The sequence below is a fragment of the Octopus sinensis genome, linkage group LG2, assembly GCF_006345805.1.
Source record: "Octopus sinensis linkage group LG2, ASM634580v1, whole genome shotgun sequence".
Lineage (NCBI taxonomy): Eukaryota > Metazoa > Mollusca > Cephalopoda > Octopoda > Octopodidae > Octopus > Octopus sinensis.
The window spans coordinates 189408828-189426564 of record NC_042998.1 but is presented as its reverse complement, the minus strand read 5'-3'; the positions used below and the strand labels follow the sequence as shown (position 1 = coordinate 189426564).

Genomic DNA, 17737 nt, shown 5'->3' with positions numbered 1-17737 from the left:
TTGCAACAGTTAGTGCAAATGGTGCATGTAGGATATTTCATTTTTTCTTGTTGATTTCAAACTCAAAGCATATTATTCCAATACCTCTTTCCATTCAGCTATTTCACCTACTAATAAGTTAAAAAGGAAACCTGATCTATATGAAAGCTTTGCAAGGACAATTCAGACTGTGTATTATGTGACTAAGGGTTAACTTGAAATCCAAGCAATTGCTTATATAAAGTAGTATTAAAAAAATATTTATTGATTTTGATGTGAAAGTTTAAAGCTTGTAATTTATCAATAAAGAAACTAAAATAATTTATATCTTTCTGTGTTTATCTCTTTATATATATATATTTCTACATTTGTTTGTTGATCTATATATTTGAACAGAACCTAAAAGAGGAATCGAAGAAGATCATGTATACCAACATTGTCATCTGTACCCCAGGACGACTCCTACAACACATGGATGAGACCCCTAATTTTAATGCCCATAACCTGCAGATACTCAGTAAGTCACTTTTATAGTTTATTACCCCTAAGAAAAGTGTTAATTGAAAACCTTTTCTCTAAGATATAATAATTATTTGGAGCAATGAGTGAAATTAGTGGGTTTTTATTATGCAGCCAGTAGGGATATATTTTTACCTTTGATCTAAAGAAAAAGACACATTTTAAGAATGAAACTTTTTTTTGTTGGGAGAGAGAGAGGGCATAGCACACTTAATAAAGAGACTCATTTAATTTGAAGATTATTCATCAAAAGTAAGTGTGTGAGATCATCATCATCGTTTAATGTCCGCTTTCCATGCTGGCATGGGTTGGACAGTTCAACTGGGGTCTGGGAAGCCAGAAGGCTGCACCGGGTCCAGTCTGATCTGGCAGTGTTTCTACAGCTGGATGCCCTTCTTAACACTAACCACTCCGTGAGTGTAGTGGGTGCTTTTTACGTGCCACCGGCACAGGTGCCAGACGAGGCTGGCAAACGGCCATGATCGGTTGGTGCTTTTATTGTGCCACCGGCACGGGGACCAGACGAAGCTGGCAATGGCCACGGTCAGATGGTGCTTTTTACATGCCACCGGCACGGAGGCCAGATGTATTGATAAATGTAATATTTATACTTATTAAATATTGCCAGATTATCAAATTCCTACTGGTACATATACATATATCTTCATCAATCTATCCTCCCCAGCTCATGGCTCTTTGCTCATCCACCCTTCAAACCCAACCATTTTGGCAGTCTGCCTCCCCATCTCCTTATTCTCCTTCTCATACAATCTTGCAAATTGTGCACCCACTGTTGATTAGATGACTGAGGTAACAAAAGCTATTAACTTCTTTTACATATGAAATCTACCAGCATGACCGAGAGTCTACTGTACCATTTGTGCCTGCATTGTTTGCCTTGGTTGTAGTGTATGGGGTCCTTTCACACTCTCTTTCCACATATCCTACTTAGTTACATTCCAGTTGATAGTATTTAATTTGTGTGCTCACTAAAACTTATGTCTACTAAATTGACTTGAGTCTCTTGAATCTAAATTCTGTTTCAACATTTGGAACTTGTCCAATAAGTCATCAACTTGTTTGTTGTTGAGACTCTGATCATCAGCATACAGGAGTCCCCCAGCACCGTTCCCACCTCACTCATACAACAGGTTCCTGTCTACCAATTCTATACACTTTGTATTGGTCAGCTTCCGCTAAGCATAGAAAAATTTATGCAAAACCATTCAAGAAAATAATGAATTGTTGTAAATGCATGTCTATATTTGTCCATAATTTTTTAATGTGAAGAAAAAAAATATAATCAATTGAATAAACTCCAAAATGTGGCTAGTATTTATTTAGAACATCAATGGAATTTGTAGTTTTGTGATACCAGTGCCGGTGGCACATAAGAAAACCATCCGAACGTGGCCGTAGCCAGTACCGCATCGACTGGCCTCCGTGCTGGTGGCATGTAACAAACACCATCCGATCGTGGCCGTGCCAGCCTCGCCTAGCCTCTGTGCCAGTGGCACGTAAAAAACACCATCCGAGCGTGGCCGTTCACCAGCCTCGTCTGGCACCTGTGTCGGTGGCACATAAAAAGCACCCACTACACTCACGGAGTGGTTGGCGTTAGGAAGGGCATCCAGCTGTAGAAACACTGCCAGATCTGACTGGCCTGGTGCAGCCTTCGGGCTTCCCAGACCCCAGTTGAACCGTCCAACCCATGCTAGCATGGAAAGTGGACGTTAAACGATGATGATGATGATGATATCTCACTTGAGAATGATTGGTCAAGGCTAAACCTGACAAGAATTTGAACTCGGGAAAGAAAATTTCAAAAAGATATAAAGCATGAGGCGCAGGAGTGGCTGTGTGGTAAGTAGCTTGCTAACCAACCACATGGTTCCAGGTTCAGTCCGGGCAAGTGTCTTCTGCTATAGCCCCGGGCCGACCAATGCCTTGTGAGTGGATTTGGTAGACGGAAACTGAAAGAAGCCTGTCGTATATATATATATATAAGTGTTTGTGTGTCTGTGTTTGTCCCCCTAGCATTGCTTGACAACTGATGCTGGTGTGTTTACGTCCTCGTCACTTAGCGGTTCGGCAAAAGAGACCGATAGAATAAGTACTGGGCTTACAAAAGAATAAGTCCCGGGGTCGATTTGCTTGACTAAAGGCAGTGCTCCAGCATGGCCGCAGTCAAATGACTGAAACAAGTAAAAGAGTAGAGTATGTGACATCTGTACCATTTCCACCACATTCATGTAAAAGTTCTGAACCATTCCATCTGACAGTCTTATGGCAATTCTTTGTTTCCAGTTCTTGATGAAGCTGATCGTATCCTGGACCTTGGATTTGCTGAAACTATGAATGCCATTTTGGAAAATTTACCTCCATCCAGACAGACTTTATTGTTTTCTGCCACACAGACAAAGTAAGTGACTAATTATTCTTTTCGTGTATGTTGCCTTTTGTGAGGTTTTATTTATTTTATTTTTATTTGTTTGAGTTGGAAGATTGGTTGTTCTCAAGTTCTTTGTAAGCCCTTCACAAATGTTGAGGGTTGACATGGTTAACCATTTTGTTACCAACCCAGCCAAAACTGGCTCTGGCTCTGTAGTATAAATGTCTTGTTTTCATAAGTTTTGAATTGAAATCTTCCACCAAACCTTAGTCACAATTTATGTTCCAAACGCTATCTGAATGATAACTAAGTTATTTTACTAAATTCTTTGTTATATTTAAAATAATTGAAAGAAACACAGAGCATCTCAAAATAAATACAGTAACAAAAGGGTTAATGTTTTCCCCAAACAGTTATCTTAAGAATGAGGAATGAACTCCTTGCCCACAATCTATAGTGATGAATTTCACAATTTACATGAATGATGGCTATTGGAAGGTTAAAAGTTTTTAAAGTAAAAATATAACATAAGTATGCCAGTGCCGCCTTGACTGGCTTCCATGTCGGTGGCACGTAAAAAGCACCATCCATATCTGGTCGATGCCAGCGCCACCTTGACTGGCTTCTGTGCCAGTGGCACGTAAAAAGCACCAACCAATCCTGGCCGTTGCCAGCCTCCCCTGGCACCTGTGCTGGTGGCACGTAAAAAGCATTATCCGTACGTTGTCAATGCCAGTGCCACCTTGACTGGCTTCCGTGCCGGTGGCACGTAAAAAGCAGCAACCAATCGTGGCTGTTGCCAGCCTCCCCTGGCACCTGTGCCAATGGCACGTAAAAAGCACTCACTACACTCATGGAGTGGTTGGCGTTAGGAAGGGCATCCAGCTGTAGAAACACTGCCAGATCAGACTGGAGCCCGGTACAGCCTCCTGGTTCCCAGACCCCGGTCGAACCGTCCAACCCATGCTAGCATGGAAAATGGACATTAAACGATGATGATGATGAATTAATTCATCTCCATGGCTAGTTAAATTCAGAACAGTTGGAATATGAGACAGCAGCTCTGTGGAATGTTTGGTCTAGAGTTTAGAATGAACAAAGCAAAATTCAGTATGAAAAGTAGACCTCACCACCTCTCTTTCTCTCGTAAAGGAAGTTTAATATCTATATTTTCAGGGCCTCTAAAGTGGTGAAGGTAAGAGAGGAAGTTACCCTAAGCCTGGAGACACAGTGCCCTGCTAAAGGTACACAAGAGCTAGGTGGTAGTGTTAAAATGGGTAACAGTTAAGTCCAGCACCCAAGGAGAGAACAGTTTTAATGGGCTTATACACAATTTCTATCTACCAGATTCCTCTTACAAGATTTTGGTCAACTTAAGGCCATAGCAGAAGATACTTTACTCAAGGTGACATTGCTGTCAGAAATGCAATGGACTGGTCATTGACTCATTGGGAAGCCTGTAACCAACGAAGCTTATCACAAATTGCAATATAATAGTAATAATGGTTTCCGATTTAGACACAAGGCCAGCAATTTTGAGAGGGGATCAGTCATTTACATCAGTTTCTTTTGCATTTCATCTTTCTGAAGTCAATAACACAAGTAACATGGTTAATATTTCATACCCAATGTGATTTGAACTCAGTACTTAAAGGAAAGCTACTGAACACCATGAGGTATCTGCTCCATTCCTCTGCCATATGCCACTTTTTTGATAGTAGAAACATTTAGTTACTTGTCTTATGAAGTCAACATAATTACACTGATGATATTGCACATACTTCTTCCTATGTCTTCCTTGCTCTACCCAAGCATATTTCTATTTCTTTATTACCCACAAGGGGTTAAACACAGAGGGGACAAACAAGGACAGACATAGGTATTAAGTCGATTACATCGACCCCAGTGCGTAACTGGTACTTCATTTATCGACCCCGAAAGGATGAAAGGCAAAGTTGACCTCGGCAGAATTTGAACTCAGAACGTAACAGCAGACAAAATACCCATTTCTTTACTACCCACAAAGGGCTAAACACAGAGGGGACAACTAAGGACAGACAAAAAGATTAAGCCGATTACATCGACCCCTAGTGCGTAACTGGTACTTAATTTATCAACCCCGAAAGAATGAAAGGCTAAGTTGACCTCGGCAGAATTTGAACTCAGAACGTAACGGCAGACAAAATACCTATTTCTTTATTACCCACAAGGGGTTAAACACAGAGGGGACAAAGAAGGACAGACATAAGTATTAAGTCGATTACATTGCCCCCAGTGCGTAACTGGTACTTAATTTATCAACCCCAAAAGGATGAAAGGCAAAGTTGACCTCGGCAGAATTTGAACTCAGAACGTAACAGCAGACAAAATACCGCAAAGTATTTCGCCCGGCTTGCTAACGTTTCTGCCAGCTCGCCACCTGGCATATTTCATTAACATACAAAACGACTAAATTGCTTTATCACAATAATTGTCATCAGTAAATTTATAATACTCTTATTTATGTTCTTGTCATTTAGGTCAGTGAAGGATCTTGCTCGTCTCAGTTTAAACAAGGACAATCTCTTTTACGTCTCTGTCGATGAATTTGCCGAAGAAAGCACACCTTCACAGCTGGTTCAGGTAAATGCTTATTACTCTTACTCTTTTACTTGTTTCAGTCATTTGACTGCGGCCATGCTGGGGCACCGCCTTTAGTCGAGCAAATCGACCCCAGGACTTATTCTTCGTAAGCTCAGTACTTATTCTATTGGTCTCTTTTGCCCAACCGCTAAGTGACGGGGATGTAAACACACCAGCATCGGTTGTCAAGCAATGCTAGGAGGACAAACACAGACACACAAACATATACACACACATTCATATATATATATATATATATATATATATATGACAGGCTTCTTTCAGTTTCCGTCTACCAAATCCACTCACAAGGCATTGGTCGGCCCGGGGCTATAGCAGAAGATACTTTCCCAGGATTCCACGCAGTCGGACTGAACCCGGAACCATGTGGTTGGTAAGCAAGCTACTTACCACACAGCCACATGAAATTTTTACTTATTGCTCACGTCCCTCTTTTCGTTACACTCTCATCTATCATTCATCTGCTCTCCTATCATTGTGTCTCCTTTGCTCTAGAGCTCTTCTGTCATGCTGCATATGTAATGTGGGATGGCATTGTATCTGTCTGTATTCAATCTCCACTATTATCTCTCTCTCTCTCTTTAGTATTGTATATCACTCTTTCTTACACTTCTCTCTCCTCTGTCACTCATTATTGATATTCATCACTCTCCCATCCATTACTCCTTCCATCCTCCTTTGTCCATCTTAACACTCCTTCATCCTTCACACTACACATGCTGTTCCCTTTTCAATCTCCTTCACCCTCTCACTCTGGATCTCTTTCATTCATCACTCTCTCTTCAATTCCCCACCTTGGTCATGTTATCTCCAATCTTTTTTTTTCTTTTTTCAAATTTATTCTTCCATTTTTAAGATGATGGAGTGTGATATGAAGGAGATTTAGCTGCTATTTTTAGCGAGTTGAGTAACCACACCGAGATTCCTTCATTGGCTTGTTATGAAACATATAATGCTGCATTTCTGTATGATTTCACCCTCATGTGGTGCTGTTGTAATTTTGTGAGTTATATGTATGATATTTACAAATTTTTCAAAACAATTTTTCAGAGTTATATAACCTGTGAACTAGAAGAGAAAATGACAGTACTGTGGTCTTTCCTGAAGAAACATTTGAAACAAAAGATTCTTGTATTTCTGAGCACATGCAGTCAGGTAGGCTAATTTTTCTTTCACTTTAACATTTCATTGATGAAAGATATGCTATGGTGAAATGTTAAATTCTCTGTGAATTAAGTTCAGTTCTAGTTCAAGTAACCTTTTCCAAGACTACTACTTTGTCATATGATTAATTGCTGTGGGAGAGATTGAATAACGAAGCCTCTCATTTCACCTCTCTTGTAATTGTAAGGCATTTAATCTGTTCTAACAATAAATACTCTATTCACAACATAGACTGGAATGTTCTGCAATGAGCATCAAAATTCTAGTTAGATATACTTACATAGTGATGAAAAGATATTAGTTCAATGACTTAATATGATTTTAATTCTAATTACTACTGACCGACACAGCTTGGTGCATGGTTCAGTGGTTAGAGCATCAGGCTAATGATCATGAGGTAGTGAATTCGATTCCTGAACCAGGCTGCAAGACACTTTATTTCATGTTGCTTCAGTTCATTCAGATGTAGAAATGAGTTGCAATGTCACTGGTGCCAAGCTGTATTGGCCTTTGCTTGTGCTCTGGGGAGTGGAGCTGGTATGCATGAGCAACTGATGGTCTTCCATAAACAACCTTCCCCTGACTTGTGTCTTGGTGGGTAACTTTCTAGGTTCAATTCCATGGTCATTCATGACCAAAGATGGTCTTTACCCTTTTACCGAAGACAACTCTGGACATGTTTTTGTCTTATAGGCTTCATATTTGTTTGAAGTAGTGGCAGAGAATTACTATTGTATATGAATAAGTGAAAAATTAGCATATAAAAATTAAAATCACTGAGCTTAATTACTCACTGCATTAAATATGTTAATGCTAACTTAACTGTTGTTTTTTCTTGCAAATGATGCCGTTGAGTAATTAACTTCAGTGGTTTATATTTTTAGAGTATGTTAGGTATGTGTCTGAACTGTGATGCTGTATGGCAGTAAAGCATGTGTAATTAACACTGGAAAGCTGCAGCTATTATTGATTATCAAGGTTAGTATGGTGTATTCATCATCATCATCATCATCGTTTAACGTCCGCTTTCAATGCTAGCATGGGTTGGACGATTGACTGAGGGCTGGCGAACCAGATGGCTGCACCAGGTTCCAATCTTGATCTGGCAGAGTATCTACAGCTGGATGCCCTTCCTAACGCCAATCACTCCAAGAGTGTAGTGGGTGCTTTTACGTGCCACCGGCATGAGGGCCTGTCAGGCGGTACTGGCAACGACCTCGCTCGAATCTTTTACACATGCCACTGGCACAGGTGCCAGTAAGGCGATGTTGGTAACGATCATGCTCGAATGGTGTCTTTTACGTGCCACAGGCATGGAGGCCAGATAGCTGCTCTGGCATTGAATATATATTCTAAGTTTTCTCTCTTTGCCTCACCAATATCAGAAGTCCCAAAAAAGCATAATGGAGATTCCCTTCCTCCTCTGACTAAGCCATAAAAATGTCAGGATAAATCCTTATGTGAGATTAATGGAATGTTTATACGGAAGAGGTAGATTTGAATTAAAATAATCTGATCAAACTTGAGAGTTATTGTTTGACCCCAAGTCATCCCTCATTGGGGCAGATTTATGACATCTATTACATGACCTGGACGTTATCAAAGAAGCTTGAAAGACAGTTGGATGGAACTTACACTCGCCTCCTTATGAGAGCTCAAAATCTCTCGTGGAAGCGTCATCCAACCAAAGTACAAATATATGGGAAATTACCACCTGTGTCATCTCTTGTGAAGGGTAGGAGAGTCCAGTTTGCTGGACATTGTTGTAGAGCTGAAAACGAGGCAATTTCTACTCTTCTCCTCTGGAAGCCATCTGCTCGCAATACCAGAGGGCGCACACTCTCCTACCCTGATGTAATCTCCAAGGATACAGGCATCCAGCAACAGGACCTCCGTAATGCTATGTTGGACCGTGAAGTCTGGCGTAGCATGGTAAATTACATTGTCTCGACCACGGTCGAACTATGATGATGATTACATGACACCATGTATTTGTTTTCCTTCTTTACTCTTTCCAACTATCCTTACTCTCCTTCCTTGTTTTCTATTTGTCAAACTTCAGTGGTTTGTTTGACCCCAAGTCATCCCTCATTGGGGCAGATTTATGACATCATGTATTTGTTTTCCTTCTTTACTCTTTCCAACTATCCTTACTCTCCTTCCTTGTTTTCTATTTGTCAAACTTCTCTCCTTTTCTCTTCCTCATTTACTGACCTTGTCCTGCTTTTATTATTCTTCACACTAATTTTTTCTTTAATCTCCATTATGTCTCTTACTCTCTTTCCTTTTATTTTATTTCAGACTTATGTTGTTTCCTTTTATCAGTCTACTTCTTCTCTCTCCTCACAGTTTCTCTTCTTGCTTTCATCTCTTTCACTTTCACTTCTCATCTTCAACTCTCTTACTTTCTACTCTCTGCTCCTGTATATTTCCACCCAGTAAATTCATGCAACTTCACATACACTCTATCCTCCATCCACCACCATTGACCTATTTTCGTTCTCTTTTATTGGCTGACAGGTTCGCTATATATTCAAGGCGTTGTGTCACATGCGGCCAGGTATCTCACTTCATGCTCTTTATGGCAAGATGAAACAACGTAAAAGAATGGAAGTCTTCCAACAGTTCTGTTTCAAGCAACATGCTGTTCTTTTTGCCACAGACATTGCAGCTCGTGGACTTGGTAAATATAAGAAGAGGAGGAAAACACTCCTTTTGCTATTGTGTATTGTTTTGTATTCATATTTTCATTTGGTCATGAGTTGGATGATTTCTGTTGAAGCAACAGTTGGCTGACTTTCTAATCTGAACAACTCATCTATGAAAAAAAGTAGGGAAATGTGTTAACTGTCAAGTCAACTGATGCAAACTGAGTTATGTACCTTGTGCAGCAAATGACATGGTTATATTAAGGTTTATGTCCATGTAATTCTCTTGTCCAGCATCTATGTTTTAATCTTACATGTGTTATATTGTTTTATTTATGTGTTTTTTAAGTGTTTTAAACTTTTACTACTAATAGTTATATTATGATCATTTGCTTTAAGTATTTCGCATGTTGAAATAAATATGTGACGGACATATTTCAACAAACCTAAATTGTGATTATACATAAACACTGCTGGTACCATTACTTCGATATTCAAGGAGTTTTTGTTTTTATATATAACTAGCAATGCATCCCGGCATTGCCTGAGTCTTATGACCTACAGCCACATTGTACTATATGTTCCTTTCTTATGGGCAGAATCAGCCCAACTTTTTTGTATGTATGTGTGCATGTGTATGAGAGAGAGAAAGTGAGTGACTGTATTTCCTCGTAACATATAGAGAAATGGATGGCTTTTAAGGTACACACTTATATAGAAAAAGTGTTGTCGTCGTGGTATAAAATATTGTTTACAATAGTTGAGTTATAGAAAGATTATAATGTTAAATTTTTGTAATGCAAATCTGTAAATGAAAATAAAATTTATTTAGTAGCCAAAAGATTAATGAATTTTTTGACACCCTAAACATCAAAATCGGCAACTCAGCTTTTGAATGCATTCATTAATTTCCATAAAAACTTTTTATTTCTTTATGCTTTGAAGAGAGCAGAAATTGAAAGAGAAGAGAAAGTGAGAGATGCATGTACGTGTATATGGAATGGACATGTGTGAGAGAGAAAGAGAGAGTAAGTGAATGTGTATATTGTATGTATTTTTTCGTATGTATGTGCAAGTGGCACTCACTTGGTCTCTCTCACACACACATTACCTTTCATATACACATAAGACCCAGCAAGCCAAGTGAGATCATAACCCATGGCCTATGCCAGTGCAGCATAGCCGGCACATTTAAGAGTATCCTTCAATCATTGTGCATTAAACTGCGCTTGCGAAGACCTGTTGAGTCAAGTGAAATCGCTGTTGTGGCCGATGACAGTACCACCTGATTGGCACCCTTGCTGGTGGCATGTGAAAAGCGCCATTCGAGCGCAGTTGATGCCAGTGCCGGCTGACTGGTCCCATGCCAGTGACACGTGAAAAGCACGTAAAAAGTACCATTCAAGTATGGTTGATGCCAGTACCGACTGACTGGCCCTCATGCAGGTGGCACATAAAAAAGCTCCCACTACACTCTCAGAGTGGTTGGCATTGGGAAGGGCATCCAGCTGTAGAAACTTTGCCAGATCAGATTGGAGCCTGGTGCAGCCCCCAGTCAAACCATCCAACCTAATACAACATGGAAAGCGGACATTAAATGACGATGATGATAGATATATATGTATGTAAGTTGGCAGGCATGCACGTACGTACTTCACAACAACAAGCTAATAAACATTAATCAAGAATAATATAGTCTTTTACTTTTACACAGTTTATTAACGCTCTGAAATGACCCTGAGGAATCACTTAAATACTCAATGACCCAGTCCTCTTTCTTACCAGGCAGTACTTGGAGAAGGAAGAAATTACTAATATATGCTGGAGATATTAGTTGCAAACTGATTTGTCTTTTGTTCTGTCTTTATTATTAATCTAGACACTGTAGAGCAAGAGGCATATACTCTTGCAAACTGCATGTATGTAAGAATTTCAGTTCCACTTAAATCTATTTAACTTGACTAACACTGCTAATGCCCTTACTTAAAGATTTGGGTGTTTCAAATTCTCTATTATCTCCTTCACTGAAAATGGGGTAATAATCATCATCATCATTTAACGTTCATTTTCCATGCTAGCACGGGTTGGACAGTTCGACTGGGGTCTCGGAAGCCAGGAGGCTGCACCAGGCTCCAGTCTGATCTAGCAGTGTTTCTACAGCTGGATGCCCTTCCTAACACCAACCACTTTGTGAGTGTAGTGGGTGCTTTTTACATGCCACCGGCACAGAGGCCAGGTAAGGCTGGCAGCAGTCACAATCAGTTGGTGCTTTTTACGTGCCACCAGCAGAGGTATCACAACTACAATTTCCATTTGATAGTCATTTTGATGTTGATGTGCTTGACTCAATAGGTCTCCTGAAGCACAGCAGGTCACGTGCCACCAGCACAGAAGCCAGTCAAGGTAGCGCTGGCATCAGCCACATTCGGATGGTGCTTTTTACATGCCCTGTACCTAAAGTAACAATTGTTAGTATGATATTGTATCATTGTAACCAAATATATTCCTTTCTTATTTTTACTTTACTGTAGAAAAGTTTGGACTCATAACTTCACAATCACTATTAACATTTTGTTAATCTGCAATACTAGCGTTTGAAAATTTAATTTCTTCTATTGTTCAGATATACCTGAAGTGAACTGGGTCGTCCAACTTGACTGTCCTGAAGATGCTAACACTTATATTCACAGAGTTGGGCGTACAGCAAGGTAAGATTCAATTTAAGTTGTCTTTTCTGATCTTAATTTCATTAGCAATTTATGTGGCAGAAGCGGTTTTATGTTTGGAAAAGTAGGACAACTACATTTGGTGTATTGAATTGTTCTTAAGCATTTCAAATTTAGGTCATTTTGGAAATAATGTAATAAAATGTGTGTGTGTGTATCACCATTTTTAGAATAGGTGCACTGGATCGCTGCATGTTAAGAAGCCATCAAAAGAGTTGGTATCAGGAAGGGCATCTGTCTGAAACTTTGCCTTAATAGTTCTGAAGTGTTGGAAAATCACAGTTACTATTACAATGTGTGACATGGGCACATATGCACCGCTGAAGACATTCCATTGTGTAGTTGCTTCAGTTAATCTGCTATGTACCAATTAACTGCTAGTATTTCTTGAAAAGTTTATATATTAACTTCTTATCTGGAGAACGTTTCTTCTCTTGACTATTTAATACACTGGAAATTGCAACATCAATCTCTTCAGAACCCAAGAATTTAACCCTTTTGTTACTGTATTTCTTTGGAAATGCTCTGTGTTTCTTTCAATTACTTTAAATATTACAAAGAATTTAGTAAAATAACTTGGTTATCATTAAGCTAGTGTTAGGAACATAAAATGTGACTAAGGTTTGGTGGAAGATTTTAATTCAAAACTTATGGAAACAAGACATTTGTACTCAGAGCCAGAGCTGGTTTCAGCCGGGTTGGTAATGAAAGGGTTAAGAAAGTAAAACTGAACTACTATAAGAATGAATAATTTGTTTTCTCCTGTGTTTCCTATTTCTGTTTTAGAATGTATTGTGAAGTCTTTGTAATTTGAACTTCAGTGCTTTTTACCTTGAGTGTTGTGATATTGTTCAAGGCCAGAATATTTTATATACTGGATATTTTACATTTACAGATTAAAATCAAGCATTCATTACCTATTTTCTCCATGTAAGCTTGCTCTCACCTGCAGCTCTACAGTATTTAATGTGAAAGAATGTGTATTTATAGTGTCATCTAATTTTTAATGAAACAAAAGTCTGGTCGTTGCCAGCCTCGCCTGGCACCTGTGCCGATGACACGTAAAAAGCACTTGTGGAGTGGTTGGCATTATGAAGGGCATCCAGCTGTAGAAACACTGCCAGGTCAGACTGGAGCCTGGTGCAGCCTTCTGGTTTCCCAGACCCTGGTCGAACCGTCCAACCCATGCTAGCATGGAAAACGGACGTTAAACGATGATGATGATGATGATGAAAAGTATGCCACTATCCTTCAAAAGCACTGAAATAATTGTTTCTGTGACTCACAAGTCACGGTCATTGTTTGTAATAAGCACCATTTCATACCGTTCTGACTTCAATTGTTGTAGAGCAGCTTTCATTTATGATTTCCAGATACAAGAAGAATGGTGAGTCCTTATTATTTTTGTTGCCCAGTGAAGAGAAAGGAATGATGGAGAATTTACAGAAAAAGAAAATCCCAATAAAAAAGATACAGTGAGTTTGAATAAAATTTCATTGAACTTTGTCTCTCGTTACCATCGTAGTCACCATAGAAAATTTTTGTAAATCTTTAGTTATTAAAAGACCTTCATTTTGAATGTGACCCATGCCAGCATAAAAAAGACTGAGTTAAAATATCAAAATAAAGATACGTTCCTAGATTTATGTTCATTCATATTCATTATGGTTTCTGTTTTTCTTATTACAGAGTGAATCCTAAAATGTTGTGGGATATTAAACCTCGTCTGCAATCACAGTGTGCAGAAAATACTGAAATGAAGGATAATGCCAAAAAGGTATTCATGAATTATTGTTCATTCACATATATATCTGTGTTGTCTACAGTTGGATCTCTTGCCCATTATATTTCTATTAAGTCTCTATTTGCCCCTCACCTACTTTTTCCATACCTTGTCATCTCTCTCTCTCTCTCTCTCTCTCTTTCATATTCAATGTTTAATGCCAACCATGTATTAAGAGACATTAAATCTATACTCACTTATCACAAATCTCGGATCTTTTTGGTGTGAACAGCAGTTTTTTAAAATAATTTCCACGTAACTAAACACTTTTAAACTTCGTTGTGTTTATAAAACATCTTATTCTCTTGGCTTTATTGAGAAAATTCTATGGTTTGTAAGATATTTGTTGTTGGTTTTCTTCAATTTCTGCAATTTCAACCAATCAATGACATCTATTGAGATGAAAGCATTCTGTGCCGTATGAATATGTCCCTCGTTTAAGAAACAGATTGTGTTTATTTACATTTCTGATGAAAAAAAAATACCCTTCCCCCTAACCCTAACCAACCCTAACCCTAAAACAGATTGAAATGCAATAGATCGATACTAGGGTCATAATTATGGGTGACAATTTCATATGACACCGCTTGAAAAAACTGCCATTCAAACCAAAAAGATCCCAAATCTCTGTGTTAATGGGTAATGGATCAAACCTGTTTGCAACTGATACACCTCACCATTATCCTTGTGTACTGCTACACATCACTCCTACCACAGGTAACTAATAATTGACATCTATCTTTTCATCACGCATCTTTACTACTGTCTGTCTCTCTCTCTTTCTCTATCCCTGGTAGCAATCACTCAGCTGCCACCACTCTTTCTTTCAATACTATTTCCAACACCTTCTCATTTCAATCATTGTTTTTTTCATTCTCTTGATTTCATTGCTTTGACCCTAGTCTTCTGTGGCATAAGACAAACTCACTAGTTCTGATGCTACAATAAAATGCATGCAAGCCACTGTGTAAAGCAGTACTACATTATCTCTGTTGATGTAGCATCAAGAAGGTCCTTTACTCCTGTTGAGGACATGGCAACCTCTCTAATGCTGGTGCTTGTAAAATGCATCCAGTACAATCTGTAAAGTTTGTTGGTATTTGAAAAGGCCATCAGTCATAAAAACAAAAGAAAATAGAACATACGAGTGAGATATGGTCCTTTAACCCACATAGGAGAGCAGAATCTCTGAATAAGAACTGACTCAGATTGTGACCACACTCCCAGACCATATCAGCATGTAAAAATGGATGTAAATTGATGATGATGACAATGCTAATAATAGTGCATCATTTCAGATAGTAGATAAAAGGCTGCTGACTGCCATATAAAGTCAAGTGTTATACAAACATTTGTCTAGGGCATCAAATAAAGCAATTTATGCTACAGTCACATGGTGTTATGTTGTGAGTTAGTTGTAGCTTGACAAAGAGAGAGAGGCTGGAACAGAGGTTACGATGTAGATATAGCAATGTATACTCCTACCACAGGAATTTGAGGAGTTAAACATACATAGCTTTTTACAGTGAAAAGCTATGATCAATATTATTTAGAAACTAGATATGGCACTGTAGCTGATGAGATAGCAGCATCTAATTCTCAGAGTGTGATGCTGGGCACTTAAAAGGCACCATTCAAGCGTAATCGTTACCAGCGTCGCATTACTGGCACTTGTGCCCGTGCTAGTAGGGTGCCAAGAGCACCATCCAAGGGTGATCGTTGCCAGAGCAGCCAACTGGCTTCCATGTCAGTGGCACGTAAAAGGGCACCATTCAAGCATGATCGTTACCAGCGTCGCCTTACTGGCACTTGTGCCCGTACTAGTAGGGTGCCAAGAGCACCATCCAAGTGTCATCGTTGCCAGATCAGCCAACTGGCTTCCATGTCAGTGGCACGTAAAAGGGCACCATTCAAGCATGATCATTACCAATGTCACCTTACTGGCACCTGTGCTGGTGGAATGTGTAAAAAGATTCGAGCAAAGTCGTTGCCAGTACTGCCTGACTGGCTCCCATGCCTGTGGCATGTAAAAAGCACCCACTACACTCTCGGAGTGGTTGGCATTAGGAAGGGCATCCAGCTGTAGAAACCCTACCAAATCAAGATTGGAGCCTGGTGCAGCCATCTGGTTCGCCAGCCTTCAATCAAAATCATCCAACCTATGCTAGCATGGAAAGCGGACGTTAAACGATGATGATGATGATTACTGCCAGAATTGCTAGCGTGCCAAGCATAATGCTTATTTCGTCCATTTTTACAGTCTGAGTTCAAATTTTGCTGAGGTTGACTTTGCGTTTCATCTTTTCAGGGTCAGTAAATAAGTAGCAGTTGAACACTGGGGTCAACTTAACCTCTCTCCTGAAATTGTGGGCCTTGTGCCAAAATTTGAAACCAATATTACTATAAAATTTCTAAAACTAGTTAAAGTTGATAGCTTTTCACATATCTATAGATCCATAGGCCTGTATTTATTTCAGTTTATATAGCATTGGATAAATGAGGAGTAAATCTTCTTATGGCCCAGATACTAGTCTACTATCATAGGTAACACTCTCAAATTTGATGGCTGTTAATGAAAGCTGAGTAGAATGATGCTGATAAAAAACAACGAGGTTTTTTTTTGTGATTGTATTTTTGAATGTAACTTTGACTTGTATTTTTGCATATCATCATCCTTTAACATCCATTTTCTGTGCTAGCACAAGTTGGACGGTTCAACCGGGGTCTGGGAAGCCAGGAGGCTGCACCAGGCTCCAGTCTGATCTGGCAGTGTTTCTACAGCTGGATGCTCTTCCTAACACCAACCACTCCATGAGTGTAGTGGGTGCTTTTTACGTGCCACCCGCACAGGTATCCAACTACAATTTCCATTTGATATTTATTTTGATGTTGATGTACTTGACTCAATAGGTCTCCTCAAGCACAGCAGGTCGTTCTGCAATCCAAGGTACTTTGGATGGGCTGGGGCTATGCGAAACTGGTGCAGGAAACAGCCATGAACTCACCTTATTTGTCGGGTCTTTGCAGTCACAGCATATCTCCAGAGATCTCGGTCTTTTGTCATTGCCTCTGTGAAGCCCAACATTCGAGGGGTCATGCTTGACCACCTCATCCCATGTCTTCCTGGGTCTACCTCTCCCCCGGATTCCTTCAACTATTTGGGAGTGGCACTTCTTCAGAGAGAGAGAGATTCAGTAAATTTAATATCGATTTTATTTTTATCTTTGAATTTATTTTTTATTTTTTAAAAAATTATGTATTTACACTGAATAAAAGCTTTAATGTTTTGCTTTACAGTGTAGTGCATCACAGTAAATACATCACATGTCATTTCATCACCTGACCATTTTATTACATCAAAATAAACAGTGATGTATTTACTGGACTTAGCTGCTACAGACGCTTTCTTAGTTACCAGCCTTGTATTCAATTTTCTAAAGTCCTTTTCTAATTTTTTTATGATTGCAGGCCTTTATTTCATATATCCGTTCAGTATTTTTGATGTCAAACAAAAGTATTTTTGATGTGAAAAATCTGGATCTTGGAAACTTTTCCTGGTATGTATAATCAACAAAGTCATCAATAAAATATACATAATTTAGTTTTTCTTAATTAGTTGTAATTATTAAGAAATTTATATAATGAACACTGGATTAGTAATATTCTTTTCTACTCTAGGCACAAGGCCTGAAATTTTGGGGGGATGGAGCCAATCGATTAGATTGATCCCCAGTATGCAACTGGTACTTAATTTATCGAATCTGAGAGAATGAAAGGCAAAGTCGACCCCAGCGGAATTTGAACTCAGAGCGTAAAGGCAGACGAAATACCTATTTCTTTACTACCCACAAGGGGCTAAACACAGAGGGGACGAACAAGGACA

General features: G+C 39.2%; 1 protein-coding gene across 2 annotated transcripts in view; it reads left to right on the top strand.

Annotated features, from left to right (window-relative positions):
* LOC115232445 (probable ATP-dependent RNA helicase DDX10) overlaps positions 1-17737 on the top strand; it is a 39454-nt gene that overhangs the window by 7591 nt on the left and 14126 nt on the right. For both annotated transcript variants that reach the window (XM_029802323.2, XM_029802322.2), the window contains exons 5-13: positions 376-496; positions 2806-2920; positions 5410-5512; positions 6584-6688; positions 9218-9380; positions 11969-12053; positions 13445-13546; positions 13761-13848; positions 17323-17411. In XM_029802323.2, the coding sequence (XP_029658183.1) occupies positions 376-496; positions 2806-2920; positions 5410-5512; positions 6584-6688; positions 9218-9380; positions 11969-12053; positions 13445-13546; positions 13761-13848; positions 17323-17411 (971 nt within the window). The remainder of the gene's footprint in view (positions 1-375; positions 497-2805; positions 2921-5409; positions 5513-6583; positions 6689-9217; positions 9381-11968; positions 12054-13444; positions 13547-13760; positions 13849-17322; positions 17412-17737) is intronic.